This window comes from Vigna angularis, chromosome 11, assembly GCF_016808095.1.
Source record: "Vigna angularis cultivar LongXiaoDou No.4 chromosome 11, ASM1680809v1, whole genome shotgun sequence".
Classification (NCBI taxonomy): domain Eukaryota; kingdom Viridiplantae; phylum Streptophyta; class Magnoliopsida; order Fabales; family Fabaceae; genus Vigna; species Vigna angularis.
The window spans coordinates 7,385,897-7,400,898 of record NC_068980.1 but is presented as its reverse complement, the minus strand read 5'-3'; the positions used below and the strand labels follow the sequence as shown (position 1 = coordinate 7,400,898).

Below are 15,002 nucleotides of genomic sequence, written 5' to 3'. Positions count from 1 at the left end.
TCAAATTCACTCAAATAAACGACAAAAAGATTTATCTTCAAATCTTCTCAAATTCACTCAAAAGAAGACGACGTTAGTGTACTGAAAAACTACGGGACTTTGCATCTGTCATATAAAGGACATCAATCTCTTTGCACATACAGAACATCAATGCCTTTGTTTATACAGATACATCAATCCCTTTCTCAAAATAAAGACACCACATAGCATTAAAAACCACGTAATTCTAAAAAATTATTATATATATATATATATATATATATATATATATATATATATATATATATATATATATCGAAAACCAAATGTGAATGGCAGTTCATATTTAATATTTATTTTATACAAAATATAATATACTTAATTTCTGTCTAGAATAATCTAATTAACGAGCATAAAAGCAATTAACTAGATAACTAATATTAATTCACTACAAACTATTACTGTCATCAATGCTTATGAATGTGTATTTCAATACAAATGGGATCACAAGTTGAATACATTTAATATGCACCCTCCAAGTTATATTCATGTATGTGAAGTAACAGTGTACATAAAGCATTTCAAATGAATTAAATGTTAAGGTGGCCCCATGTGATTAAAAATTGCTAATACCAAACATTTCAATTAATATATGTATGAATGTGCAACTTCCATTTAAATTCTATAGCTAAAGCCCATTCCAGATTCGGCATATTATACAACCCAATTGACGTAACAAAACCTATAACTATGGGGGTGGCAGTGCTAGTCCCCTATTTTTCCTTTCAGATAGCTAAACTTCCAAAAAAGAAAATAAAAAAATTATTTTAATACATACAATTTTTTATATCTATTTATTATTATTTTTATTACTTTTTAGGGTTAAATATGTTTTTAGTCCCTAAACTATTGGTCGTTTTTGGTTTTCGTCCCTCTTTCAAAGTAAGATACAATTTGGTCCTCATTCTTTTCGAAACGTTCGTTTTAGTCCTCATTTGTTGCTAAATGAGGACCAAATTTTTAAACAGTGTTTAGTTTTCGATGACTAAAACGAACGTTTCGAAAAGAATGAGGACCAAATTGTACCTTACTTTGAAAGAGGGACGAAAACCAGAAACGGTCAATAGTTTGGGACTAAAAACATATTTAACCCTACTTTTTATTTTAAAAAATATATAAAAATTATTTTAATACATACAATGGTTTCCGTCACTGCGCAGACACTAATTGTTCATTTTATATTATTTAAAGGTTAAAAAGTTGAAGAAGAAGGAGATCTGAAAACCTAATCTTAGAACATTTACTGTGTAGAAAAACATACAATGGTACCACTATCTACATAAGATAAGTTTTCCAATTTGTAGTGGAAATGTATTGACAAATACTATGGTACCACTATAAAAGTAATATATATAATAGCACTTACAAAATGAGCGAAATGGTTTCCTCACATAATTACGAAGATTATGAGCATATCTAATGTGAAATTTCTAAACTTTGCCATTTTTAATTTTTAAGTGAATGCAACAGAAACACCCTCCAAATTTAAGCATTGGCTATCTTCAAAATGGGAAAACAAATATTATTCTGAGGTAACAAGGATTGGTTCTGTATAACATTCCTTATTTTGGAATATTTTATTATAAACACTTCTATGAGAGAGAACTACAAAATAAAAACTCATTGTTTTTCATAAACAAAAGTTAATTAGTGAATATTATCTAATAACATTTTTATTTTTAATTGTATAGAAACTAATTTTATTTTATGAATTTTAATGAATTTTTTCTTACTTTTTTTAATAAATGTTTATTAAGAATGTATTAAATAAAATGTAAAATGTTATTACTTTATTGAATTAATTAAAAAAATTGATAAATTATTTTTTGAATGAGTTGATAAATATAAAATAGTTACAGTAAACATATCTACATGATATTTTACGTAATTTTAATTTATTTTATTATAAAAAATAAACAAAAGTCAGAGTCTTTATCATTTTAGTTTTTATATTAATCTTGTATATATTAGGTCATGTTTTTAATCATATTTTGTTTATTTTTAATTATCAAATTCAATTTATATTTTTAAAAATATTTTTTATCATTATTGCGAATTTATGTTAATAAAAACTCAATTCAATTATTAATGATTATGAATATTTTAAAATTTATAATTGGACATTGTTTTGCTATCTTTTTAAAAAAAGAGATTTTTGTATGTGTGAATTTAATGAAACAAGTCACGTGATATTGTTGTAGTTCACAGTCAAATCCTATTTAATCATATTTTGTTTATTTTTAATTATCAAATTCGTTTTGTAGTTCTAAAAATATTTTTTATCAATATTATGAATTTATGTCAATAAAAACTCAACTCAAAATTATTAATGATTGTGAATTATTTGGTAATTTATAAATTTTGTTATTGTTTGAGAAAGGGGTATAACTCATATCTGAAGTTACAGCTCCCACCTACAAGTCTGGCTCCCTTTTGTCCAGCACAACAATACGGAAAGTCGTTAATTGCATCAGCAAGACAGTTCTTGCAGTCATAGCTAGATAGGTCTCTGGTGCACTGAGCCATCCCATAGAGTGTGTCTGAGTTCTCAAGCTTTTGCTCTCCACTTGCATACAACTTAGGATTGTTCACCCAAGCTTTCTTAGAAATTTCGCTAAGAAATTCTATTGTCTTTAAGTTAAATGTTGTTGGATCCGTCACGGGGTTCATGTTCCACATATAAAATATGTTTGTGTTATCAATGGTACCAAAAAATTCGGTGTCTGAGTACTTGAACATGCAGTTGTCGTACCATATGATGCCACCTTTGTTGTATGGACAACGACTAAGGATCGCTTCGGTTGCATCGTCGACACAAGTTTTGCATTCTGAGGATGACACATCGCCACGACAAAGAGCAAGTCCGTATGGCTTTGAGTTTACGTTATAGCCCACTGAGCTCATTGCAAACCCTGTTGAATAGGTCTTGTAAATCAGCTTGATGACGAGTGTTTTCAACTGTGTTTCATAGGGACTATTAGCCGTGAAGTTCCCAGACTTTGAACAGAAATAGAAAAGAGGGTCTCCAAATGATGTTTGGTGGAAAAATAGGCTTAAAGAAACTAAGACAAGAGTAGTATAGAGCTTTGAGGAAGACATTTTATCAATGAGCTATCAAGAAAATTTATGATGATAAATGTTTTGCCTATAAAATTTAGGAGAGTGAGACTATTTATAGATTGTTTAGAGAAAATAGTTTGCTTCATCCGGAAAGGAAGTTTACTTTTAATAAAGGTTAAAAAGTTGAAGAAGAACAGAACATTTCTTGTGTAGAAAAATGTATAGTTTTGTAAGCTCGTGCAGTGGTACCACTATCTACATAAGATAAGTTTTCCAATTTGTAGTGGAAGTGTATTGCCAAATACTATGGTACCAATATAAAAGTAATATAATAGCACTTACAAAATGAGCAAAGTTTTCTCACAAAATTACGAATACTATGAGCATATCTAATGTGAAATTTCTAAACTTTGCCATTTTTTATTTTTAACGTGAATGAACAGAAGCACCCTCCATTTTAAGTATCGGCTATCTTCGAAATGGGAAAACAAAAATATTGTTCTGAGGTAACATGGATTGGCTCTATAGCATTCGTTACTGGGAAAATTTTATTATAAACACTTCTGTACCATAGGATACTTGACATCCACACAACACACATCTGAACGGATGTCGATCATTAGACGATCGACCATTTGTATGTCGAGCACTGGTATGTCGATCGATGGACATCTGAACTGATGTCGAGCACTGGTATGTCGACCGATTGACATCTGAACTGATGTCGAGCACTGGTATGTCGACCATTGATGGTCGATCGTTTACGATTCAACGTCGAGCACTTGGCAACTATCGACTTCCACTGACATTCGTATGTATATGTCGATCATCTGATGATAGACAATTACTAAACGATCGACCGTTTGATGTCGACCACTGAGGATCAACTGTTCACGATTAGATGTCGATCACTTGGCGATAGACCATTTATGGTCTGATGTCGCGACACAAAATTCTCACACAAAGGTCAAGCGGTTTTGCAGATACGAACAAAAAGACACTGTCTTAATCAAAGACCGCGAATCAGGGAAATAAACTGATCCAGGCAATGATAAAGGTCCTAATAATGGCTAAAGCACTAGAGGTGGAGGGACCTACCACTCACGTTTGCTGCCCACTTCCATTAGATCCAGGTAAGAAGTAACGGCAAGCACTAGAAGTGGAGGGACCCACCACTCACTTACGGTCCACTTCCAATAGATCCAGGTAATGGGTAAAAAGGGAGGGAGGTAAGGAGTTTTTGGGATTCCATTCATTTTTTAACTAAGAAATACATAGACAGAGAGAGTTCTGATCTAACTTGAGCGTCGGAGTGCCTTTTTCAGGTGCCCAGCCCCTTTCCTCGGAGGATCAACAACGTCAAAGGCAAGATAGCACGGAGATGGTCCCATCAAAAGAAAGAATCCAGAATTGTTAGGTTGATATCTTGGTCCCCATACCTCATACCGAAACATTTTGGCGCCGTCTGTGGGGAATGAGATTGGAAAGCCCAACTACGACCACCGGAACTATGGACGATCTCAGCACTCGCGAGTTGATCCAACAACTGCAGACACAGATCGAGGCACAAGCACAAACTATAAGGGAGCAACATGAAATCCAACGCAAGCAGACAGAAGAGTTGGCAGCACTGAGGGCCCAACAACCACCGCCAGAATTGTCAGCCTCTAACCGGCATGACAATAATGAAGGGAGCCATCATGGAGGGCCATCTGATCCCTTAGCTGGGGGAAAAAGGGGGCCCTCCTCTGCACGTATCACCAATCTGCTCCCATTCACAGATACCATCATGCAAGCACACATGCCAGATAAACCTCCACCGGTGCTAGATCGTTATGATGGTTCCGCCGATCCCGATAATCATATGCGTAACTTTATAGACTCCATGGCGTTTTACACCGATAAAGATCCCGTCATTTGCAGAGCTTTCTCCTTATCTCTTAAGGATGATGCCTTAGAGTGGTTCCACACTCTTCCACGAAATTCAATAGATTGTTTTGCAACAATTGATACTCTGTTCCGAAAACAGTATGCAACCAATAAAAAACCGGAGATGACTGCTGCTGAGCTTGTGAATACCAAGCAGGAGAAGGACGAGACGTTGAGGGCGTTCATGCAACGATACAATGAAACTGCCCGACGAGTGAAAAATATCAATCACACCTTCATTATCAGCAATCTACCTTCGTGTTTAAAGCCGGGACATTTTGCAGAACAACTATATGCTGACCCTCCCGCATCTTTGGAAGAACTGCAATCCACCATTGCGAAGTTCATTCGCATTGAAGATCTCCGGAATTCGCAGAAGAAGCAGCAACAAGATACCTCCAACCATGACGTCAAGAAGTCATTCAAACGTCCCATCAACGATTATAAACCGGATCGAGCACCTCGAAAAGAACTGGGATGGATATCAAAATATGATCATTACACCACCCTTAACGCACCAAGGGCGAAGGTGCTCGAAGAGGCATTATATGCCGAACTCTTAACCGTACGACGAAAGGCTACCCCAAAAAACGCAGATAATAGTAAAGCCTGCCTATTCCACGTGAATCATGGGCACGACACTGAGGAATGCAATATGGTGAAGGACGAACTGGAACGGCTTTCCGAGCAGGATACCTCCAAAATTACGTTAAAGACAGAATCTTCACCAGAGCCACCGCTTCCCCTCGAAAAGGTCCTTTTCGACAAGGCCCCGAGCGATCGCCTCCCAGAGTCGAGCGACGCCACAGGAGATCACGTAGTTCGCCTCGACGGGTAGAACGGGAACGTTCAGTCCGAGGTCGGATCGACACCATATCTGGTGGTTTCGCCGGGGGGAGCATCCTCTTCAGCCAGGAAACGCAGTTTGAGGAATCTAAAATCAGTACACATGGTCGACCGACAACCCCGGTCGATCCCTGATATTACGTTCACCAACGCAGACTTCCATGCACCCGACCCTGATCATGATGACCCCATGGTTATCACCGTCAACATAGCTCGATACGATGTCAGCAAGGTTCTAATTGATCAAGGAAGTTCAGTCAATATCCTGTTTTGGTCAACCTTTAAAAAGATGGACCTATCCGAAGACCTCATCGCCCCTTTTAATGAACAAATTGTAGGTTTCTCAGGAGAAAGAGTGGACACCCGAGGATATCTCGACCTACGAACACGACTCGGAATAACTCGAGAGGCACCAGAACTCAGAATCCGATTCTTACTGGTCGATGTCAATACTTCATACAACGCTTTGATAGGACGACCCTGTCTAAATGCCTTTGGGGCAATCGTGTCGACCCCTCACCTAGCCATGAAGTTTCCTACGGAGCGCGGCACCATTTGCACTGTAAAGGCAGATCAACGAACAGCTCGACAATGTTATGTTGCGGGATTGAAACTCTCCCCTCTTGTACCCATGAGAAAGTCGAGAAGGGCTGATATAGCGGCCATCGAATTAGACCCGCGAACCAATATAGAGGACCGTCTCCATCCTCAGGGCGATGTCAAACTCCTTCCGTTAACGAAGGACCCAAATAAAATTACGACCATTGGTGGGAATCTGGACTTTAACGATGAACAAGATCTGGGACGTATATTACGAGAGAACGCAGACTTGTTCGCTTGGACAGCTGCTGATATGCCAGGAATCCATCCTGGAGTCATGGCACACAAGTTGTCCATTTTCCGAGAGGCACGACCCGTCGCACAAAAGAAACGACGGTTCGGGGAAGAGAAGCGTAAAGCCATCCAGGTCGAGGTGGAAAAGTTGATGAACGCCCAGTTCATCAAGGAGTTAACTTACACTACATGGTTGTCGAACGTAGTTATGGTCAAAAAGTCAAGCGGCCAGTGGAGAATGTGTGTCGATTTCACCGACCTCAACAAAGCATGCCCCAAAGATTCATATCCTTTGCCTAGCATAGACCGCTTGGTAGACGGAGCGTCCGGTCATGTCATACTCAGCTTCCTCGACGCATACTCGGGATACAACCAAATCCCCATGTACGCACCCGACCAGAGAAAAACAGCCTTCATCACTGAACAGGCTAATTACTGTTATGAAGTAATGCCATTCGGTTTGAAGAACGCAGGGGCTACCTATCAACGTCTAATGGACAAAGTCTTCCATCAGCAGATAGGGCGATGCATGGACGTCTATGTCGATGACATGGTAATCAGGAGCAACTCTATGGAACAACACCTGCATGACATAAAAGAAGTATTCGGCCAAATCAGCAGGTACGGCATGCGTCTCAACCCTTCCAAATGTACTTTCGGAGTTCCAGCAGGAAAATTCTTGGGTTTCATGCTTACCAGTCGAGGCATCGAAGCTAATCCAGATAAGTGCAAAGCCGTGCTCGACATGATTTCTCCAAAGACTCTGAGGGAGGTACAACGTCTGGTGGGTAGACTCACAGCCTTGTCTCGCTTCATACCGAAGCTAGCCGAACATATCAAACTCATTCTGAGGAGTCTAAAAAAGGACACCACACAACATTGGAATGACGATTGCGAAGCAGCATTCGACAAGGTTAAACATATACTCACCAGCCCTCCCATTATGGCTCGACCAGACGCTAGATCCAACTTACTGCTACACATTGCGTCGTCCCATCAGGCCGTAAGCGCTGCCTTGATACAGGAGGTTCCATCATTCAAGTTTATATATTTCATCAGCCGTACACTTCAGGGAGCGGAAGAGAGATATTCTCAAATCGAGAAGATCGCATTGGTCCTCCTTACGGCTTCGCGTCGACTCCGACCGTACTTCCAGAGCCATCAAGTAATAGTTCGCACCGATCATCCTATTGCTAAGATACTCCGTAAACCCGATTTAGCGGGACGCATAGTTTCATGGTCGATAGAACTGTCAGAATTCGGTCTCCGCTACGAGCCACAGGGATCCGTTAAGGGCCAACATTTGGCAGACTTCTCCACAGAATTAGTACCCCCACCTGGAAATTCAACATTAAAGTGGCTCCTCAGCGTCGACGGATCCTCAGACAAAAAGGGAGGAGGAGCCGGTGTTCTCCTGGAAGGACCCGATGGCTTAATTATAGAGCAAGCCATCATGTTCAAATTTCATGCCAGCAACAATCAAGCAGAATATGAAGCCTTAATTGCTGGTCTATCCCTGGCCTTCGAGCTCCAGATTACTTGCCAAGAGTGTCGGATGGATTCGCAGTTGGTTGTCGGACAGGTGAACGGAACTTATCAAGTCAAGGATAATCAGTTGTTGCGCTATTTCCACAAAACTCAGACCTTGCTTCAAAACTTCACAGAATTTAGCATTGTCCATATACCCAGGGAGCAAAACGCAAGAGCGGACATCTTGTCTAAATTGACTCACTCTAAGGAGCGAGCACAGTTATCTTCAATAATTAAGATAACGCTAGACCATCCGGTCGTGGAAGCACTCGCCATCGACATGTCGACCCCTAGAGTAGACTGGCGCCTAAAGGTCAAAGATCTTATGATGAAACAAGAACAAGGAGAGGACATTACCGTGACCGACTCCAAACGCATTGCACGTTTTGTGTGCATAGGCGACGACCTTTATCGCCGCGGGCACAACACTCCTTTATTGAAATGCATATCCGAGGAAGAGGCCGACTACGTTTTACGTGAATTACATACAGGGATATGTGGATTCCATTCAGGCAAACGAACACTCAGGGCCCGGATTCTTCGCGCAGGATATTACTGGCCCACGATCGACTACGATTGTGACGAATTCGTAAAGAAGTGTATCCCCTGCCAAGCACATGGCCACGAAATTCACGCACCACCAGAGGAATTGCACAGTATTGTCGCCCCATGGCCGTTCGCTCAGTGGGGTCTCGACATAGTCGGACCACTACCACCTGCCAAAGCACAAAACAAGTTCCTCCTTGTTGCGGTCGACTACTTCACAAAGTGGATAGAAGCCGAACCATTGTCCGTCATTAGTGCCCAACGGGTGCATAAATTCATTTGGCACCTCATCTGTCGATTCGGTCTGCCGCAAAAAATCATTACTGATAATGGTCGACAATTCATCGAACGTAAGCTGGAAGAATTCCTTAACAGTTTGGGCATCAAACATATCACCTCATCAGTCGAACATCCACAAACGAACGGCCAAGCCGAGGCCGCAAACAAGGCCATACTCACTGAATTAAAGAAACGACTCGGCGAAGCTAAAGGTTTGTGGGTAGAGGAGTTGCCAGAAGTCTTGTGGGCGTATAGATGCACTCCTCACGGATCCACAGGAGACACGCCATTCAATCTAACTTATGGCACCGATGCAATGCTCCCAGTCGAGGTCGGAGAACCTTCATTAAGACGAAATATCACCGATATGTCGCTCAATGAAGAACAGCTACGGATGAACCTTGACATCCTTCCTGAACGTCGAGAGGTCACCATCATTCGGGCAGAGGCACAAAAGAGAGTGCTCAGTCGCCGATACAACAGCAAGGTCAAACCCAGATCCTTCAAAAGCGGCGATCTGGTATGGAGAAAACGAGGAGAGGCTAGGAAAAATCGCACACACGGTAAGCTAGCCGCCAATTGGGAAGGCCCATTCCGTGTAGTCGAAGATATGGCTAATGGTGCATACCGCCTCCAACTTCTCGATGGGCAGCTCATTCCCAACACATGGAATGCTACTCACCTCAAATATTATTTTAGTTAGCATTCATCTCTTCACTGACATATCATTCATTTCAGTTTATATGGAAGATATACATTTCGCTATCATTATTGTTTTATCTCTTCTATATTTTTATCTGTGTCGAGTTCCAGGATAGTGATCTCCCACCCAGCACGACCACTTCTCAAAAAACTTGGAACTCCTCAGACTGGTAGATGTTCACCCTCGAACACCCAGTTCTCTCGGGATACACTCAGACTGGTGGATGTTCACCCTCGAACACCCAGTTCCCTCGGGATACACTCCCGCTGGTAGATGTTCACCCTCGAACACCCAGCTTTCTTGGGATACACTCCCTCTGGTAGATGTTCACCCTCGAACACCCAGCTTTCTTGGGATACACTCCCTCTGGTAGATGTTCACCCTCGAACACCCAGCATTCTCCTATTCGATCCTCATCCTCGACGATCGCGAACGACACTATTAACGTGCTCGACATTAACGTTCAAATAACATGTCGACATTCGATTATCATTTTCGACATGTGTTCATTCTACACATTTATCCAATACATTAGCTTCAACAGAGAAAATTTCCAACATCCGTCAACACATGCAATTTAAATCGAACATCTACAAAAACGGTATTTCAATGCAGTCGAAAGATCAAATATCTAAACAGACATATGTTTAAATTTACATCCCCAAAAAATTCCTAGTCTATTACAATTTTTGCCGTAGTGCCGGGGGCAGCATCGACGGCAGTCTCCACGATTGGTCCTTCTGCAGCGGCCACCTCTTCAGCCTCTTCTTCTTCCATGAAGGCATCCCCAGGAATTTCGCTAAGAGCTCTTAACTCGCCTTCATACACGTCCTTCTGGATGTCGAACCCCACTCCTTCAGTCGACACATTAAGCAGATGACCGGCCTGCCTCAAAGCCTTCCGGAAGCCCCTAGTGTGTTCAAGCATTACAGCATCCTTCAGATCTTCCACAAGATCTTTGCTTTCCAGGGCTTCCGCACGCCAGCCATCCCTCTCCTTGATAAGGGTTGCCATCTCCTTCTTGGCCTGTTCCAGCTCAGCCTTAGCCTTCTTGGCTTCTACCAACTCAGATGACATTTGATCGCGTTCTTTTTTGAAGGCTTGGCCAGCATTACGGGCATCATTTAACAGCACTTCAGCCTCTTTCAAAAGTTGCTCTGATCGCTTCTGCCTCGACTCACAAACAGCGTAAGTCTCGACAATTTCTTTATGTTGAGCTTTTAACTTCTCCAGCTCAGCCCGAAGAAGACCTCTATCAGAAGCATATGCCATATGCCAAGTCAACATCTGGACCCGAGTCGACATCTCAAGCGCGGCATCAGCAATTTGCTGCTCGCTCATGTTTTCTACGATCGCCTTTTCTGAGCTGTCCAGGTTGAGCTCAACCTTATGGCCCAACGTGAAGGAAGAGTCCCACACACCAAGAGGAATCGGACGCTTTGGCTCATCCGCTACCTCTTTCTGCTTCTTGGACACTGCACCGCTAGTGTCGACTGCCTTCACTTTCCTCTTTCGAACCAGAGGTTGTTCGACGACTGTTGCCTCATCAGTCGACAAAGACACCACCACTGGAGCATCTTGTTGCGGTTGTGTACATTGGGGGCCGGCGGTACGTGCAGAAGACGATTCTGGGCGAGTAGCTTAAGCTTTCCTCTCGCCGCCGATGGATTGAAACCAGTTTATGCCACGACCCTTCCTTCCCATTATTTCTGCAAAACAAAGTTCAAACCAGAGCATGCAATAATCAGCAACAACAAAACAACTTGCAAATATATCTAGCAAAGACACATACCAAACACCCTCGCATCAGCGTCATCGAACTCAAGGCAGTTTATTAGCTCACGGGAGGAAAAAGGACGGGGCAACGAGGTCAAGACACTCAGAGCCTCTAATTCTTCAATTGTCATCTTATCTTCAGGCCAAGAGGTGAACCTCTGTGGGTCTTGCGTCCAATACAATGGGAATTTGGGATTCCCATCACCACCGAAAAAATGCCTCTGCCCGGCAGGGGTGATCGACACCTTAAAAAACTTATCTTTGAAACCCCTATACGATTGCAGATACAGCTCTAAAAGCGCATTACCGGGTTCAGATATCAACGACACCCACCCCCTCTTCTCTACGGGTCGACACCTAAAAAAATGCAGAAATAATCCTACAGTTGGCCTAATTCCTACCGCTCGACATAACACGGCAAACGCCTGCATATACCCCCAACTGTTGGGATGCAGTTGACTAGGTGCCACGTTCAAGACCCGCAAGACCTCCATTTGGAAGACTGTGAACGGCAATCTCATGTACAGGTCATAAAACGGCGAGGCATAACAATAAAAAAACTCGTCTGGAGAGTTCTCCCTACCGTGACAGACCCTCTCATCTTCCCGGTAGGCCATCAACTTTACGCACGTCTGGTATCCTAAGGTTCTCAGAATACAGCTATTCTCTATCCAGTTTTCTAAAACTGCCCTACTCCTAAATTGACTCATGAGCCCCTTCACTTCACTTGCGGCCCAATGATACCCGTCCCCGCTAATTGGAGACACCACACGACCCCCTGGACCCTCACTCACAACATTCCCATAAACAAAGGCAGCCTCACCGTAGGGAACGGTGGTAATTTCAGGGCATTCCGCCGCAGAGGACTGCTCCGGCATACGAACACCAGTGATAAACCCACTCCCTTCCATTATCAGAACTAAACACACTAAGACGAAGTAAATGGTTACCTGGTAGATTCCTGAGTCGGCGCAAATGGAGGTTTTTCGAAGGATCTTCTCGCTCACAGCAAACAAAGCAAATTTCTATTTTCCCGCAAAAGTGATTACTTTCCCTTCAGTAGCGTGTTGAAGAAGCTGGAAGGTCAAGCGTCAGCGCCGTAGGATTCTTTTTAATCCAACGGTTGCCCTGCCGCGTCTTTTCATTACCCGAAGAAAGCGGGAAAACCCTAAAAATCTAAACATCAAAACGGTGCGTATCGTACCTCCGAATAAACTCATTACTCGACGTCCTTTAGTAAAACGCGCAAGCGACACTAGCGCTCATTTACTAGGACTCGGGGGCATGTACCATAGGATACCTGACATTCACACAACACACATCTGAACGGATGTCGATCATTAGACGATCGACCATTTGTATGTCGAGCACTGGTATGTCGACCGATGGACATCTGAACTGATGTCGAGCACTGGTATGTCGACCGATTGACATCTGAACTGATGTCGAGCACTGGTATGTCGACCATTGATGGTCGATCGTTTACGATTCAACGTCGAGCACTTGGCAACTATCGACTTCCACTGACATTCGTATGTATATGTCGATCATCTGATGATCGACAATTACTAAACGATCGACCGTTTGATGTCGACCACTGAGGATCAACTGTTCACGATTAGATGTCGATCACTTGGCGATAGACCATTTATGGTCTGATGTCGCGACACAAAATTCTCACACAAAGGTCAAGCGGTTTTGCAGATACGAACAAAAAGACACTGTCTTAATCAAAGACCGCGAATCAGGGAAATAAACTGATCCAGGCAATGATAAAGGTCCTAATAATGGCTAAAGCACTAGAGGTGGAGGGACCTACCACTCACGTTTGCTGCCCACTTCCATTAGATCCAGGTAAGAAGTAACGGCAAGCACTAGAAGTGGAGGGACCCACCACTCACTTACGGTCCACTTCCAATAGATCCAGGTAATGGGTAAAAAGGGAGGGAGGTAAGGAGTTTTTGGGATTCCATTCATTTTTTAACTAAGAAATACATAGACAGAGAGAGTTCTGATCTAACTTGAGCGTCGGAGTGCCTTTTTCAGGTGCCCAGCCCCTTTCCTCGGAGGATCAACAACGTCAAAGGCAAGATAGCACGGAGATGGTCCCATCAAAAGAAAGAATCCAGAATTGTTAGGTTGATATCTTGGTCCCCATACCTCATACCGAAACAACTTCTATGAGAGAAAATTACAAAATCAAAAACTAAGTTAATTAGTAAATATTATTTAATAACATTTTTATTTCTACTGCCAAAATGTTTCGGTAGGGATTTTGTGAGTCCGATACATAAACCTTTGACTTGTGTGCTCCACTTGTATGCTACCAGTTTAGACCGATCGGTCCTTTTTAGTATTGGTCGCTCGGTGAACTTCAGTTTTGACCGGTCGGTCACCCTCGTGGTAAAAGGGGTATCTGGAAAAGACACTATGACGCTCAAGTTAGAAGCGGTTTTATGAACTGGTTGTTACAGTTAAATAATTAAGTCCTCATCAGACATATAAGTAGGGCGTAGTGGAGTGTGAGTTGAATGTGAGTTTACCTCAAACCTAAACCTTATTTATAGAGTTTAAAGGAATCTGACCAATTAGTTTACATCTTAATAATCATTAATGCAAACATTAACCGTCTAACGGTAGCCGTTATTACATTTATTTGTGCATTAACTCTACTCAATAGTTGTTGGGACCGAACGACTAAAAGACTTGTCGGGACCGAACAACTGAGAGACTTGTCGGGACCGAACGACTAAGAGACTTGTCGGAACCAAACGACTGAGAGGGATTTACCTCTCGGTCTTTGACTTCAGCGAGAGGAATTTATCTCTCAGTCGAGGAAGATTTACCCCTCGGTCTTTGGCTTCAGACTCTTCCTGAGAGACTTCTTCGTTGAATATGAACTTCTTTAACAAAGTTGGCAGCAAGTGACTGAGCATGAATTGCTCGGCTTTATTCATTCCATAATGAAAACATAAGATAATGACAAGAGTCTAAATCAAAGGAAACTGAATTTAAACATGACATTAATAGAGTTTTGGATGTTTCTCCTCAATTGATAACTCCACGAACCAATCGTTCACGATAACGACTGGGACTGCAACTATAGCCTCGCCCTCGTTCGTCCTTCCTATACACTCGTTCGGGACTTCTTCGTAAATACCTTTCTTAGGGGAGGCTTCTTGCTTCCTTTATATACCTACGGAAATGTCCTGCCCGAATGAGACTTTCTATTTCATTTTTCAGCATAATGCATTCTTCTGTAGTATGTCCATGGTTTTGATGGAAACGACAGTTCTTCCTTTCGTCTGCGTTTTTAGGAGATGGTTTCCTTCGGGGTGCGAGAAGTTCTGCGTTTAGGACTTCTTCGAGAACTTTTGCCCTTGGTGTGTTGAGGGTTGTATAATGGTTAAACTTAAATGTCCGGGGAAGCTCCCCACTTTTATCATTATTATCGAACGGT

The 15,002-nt window shown here is 42.1% G+C and overlaps 1 protein-coding gene across 1 annotated transcript; it reads right to left on the bottom strand.

Annotated features, from left to right (window-relative positions):
* Window positions 1-2,390: 2,390 nt before the first annotated feature.
* LOC108332884 (cysteine-rich repeat secretory protein 38) lies at window positions 2,391-3,165 on the bottom strand. The gene has a single exon (XM_017568181.2). The coding sequence runs from the start codon at window positions 3,136-3,138 to the stop codon at window positions 2,404-2,406; it is 735 nt and encodes a 244-aa protein (XP_017423670.1). The 5' UTR covers window positions 3,139-3,165; the 3' UTR covers window positions 2,391-2,403.
* Between the last annotated feature and the right edge of the window lie 11,837 nt (window positions 3,166-15,002).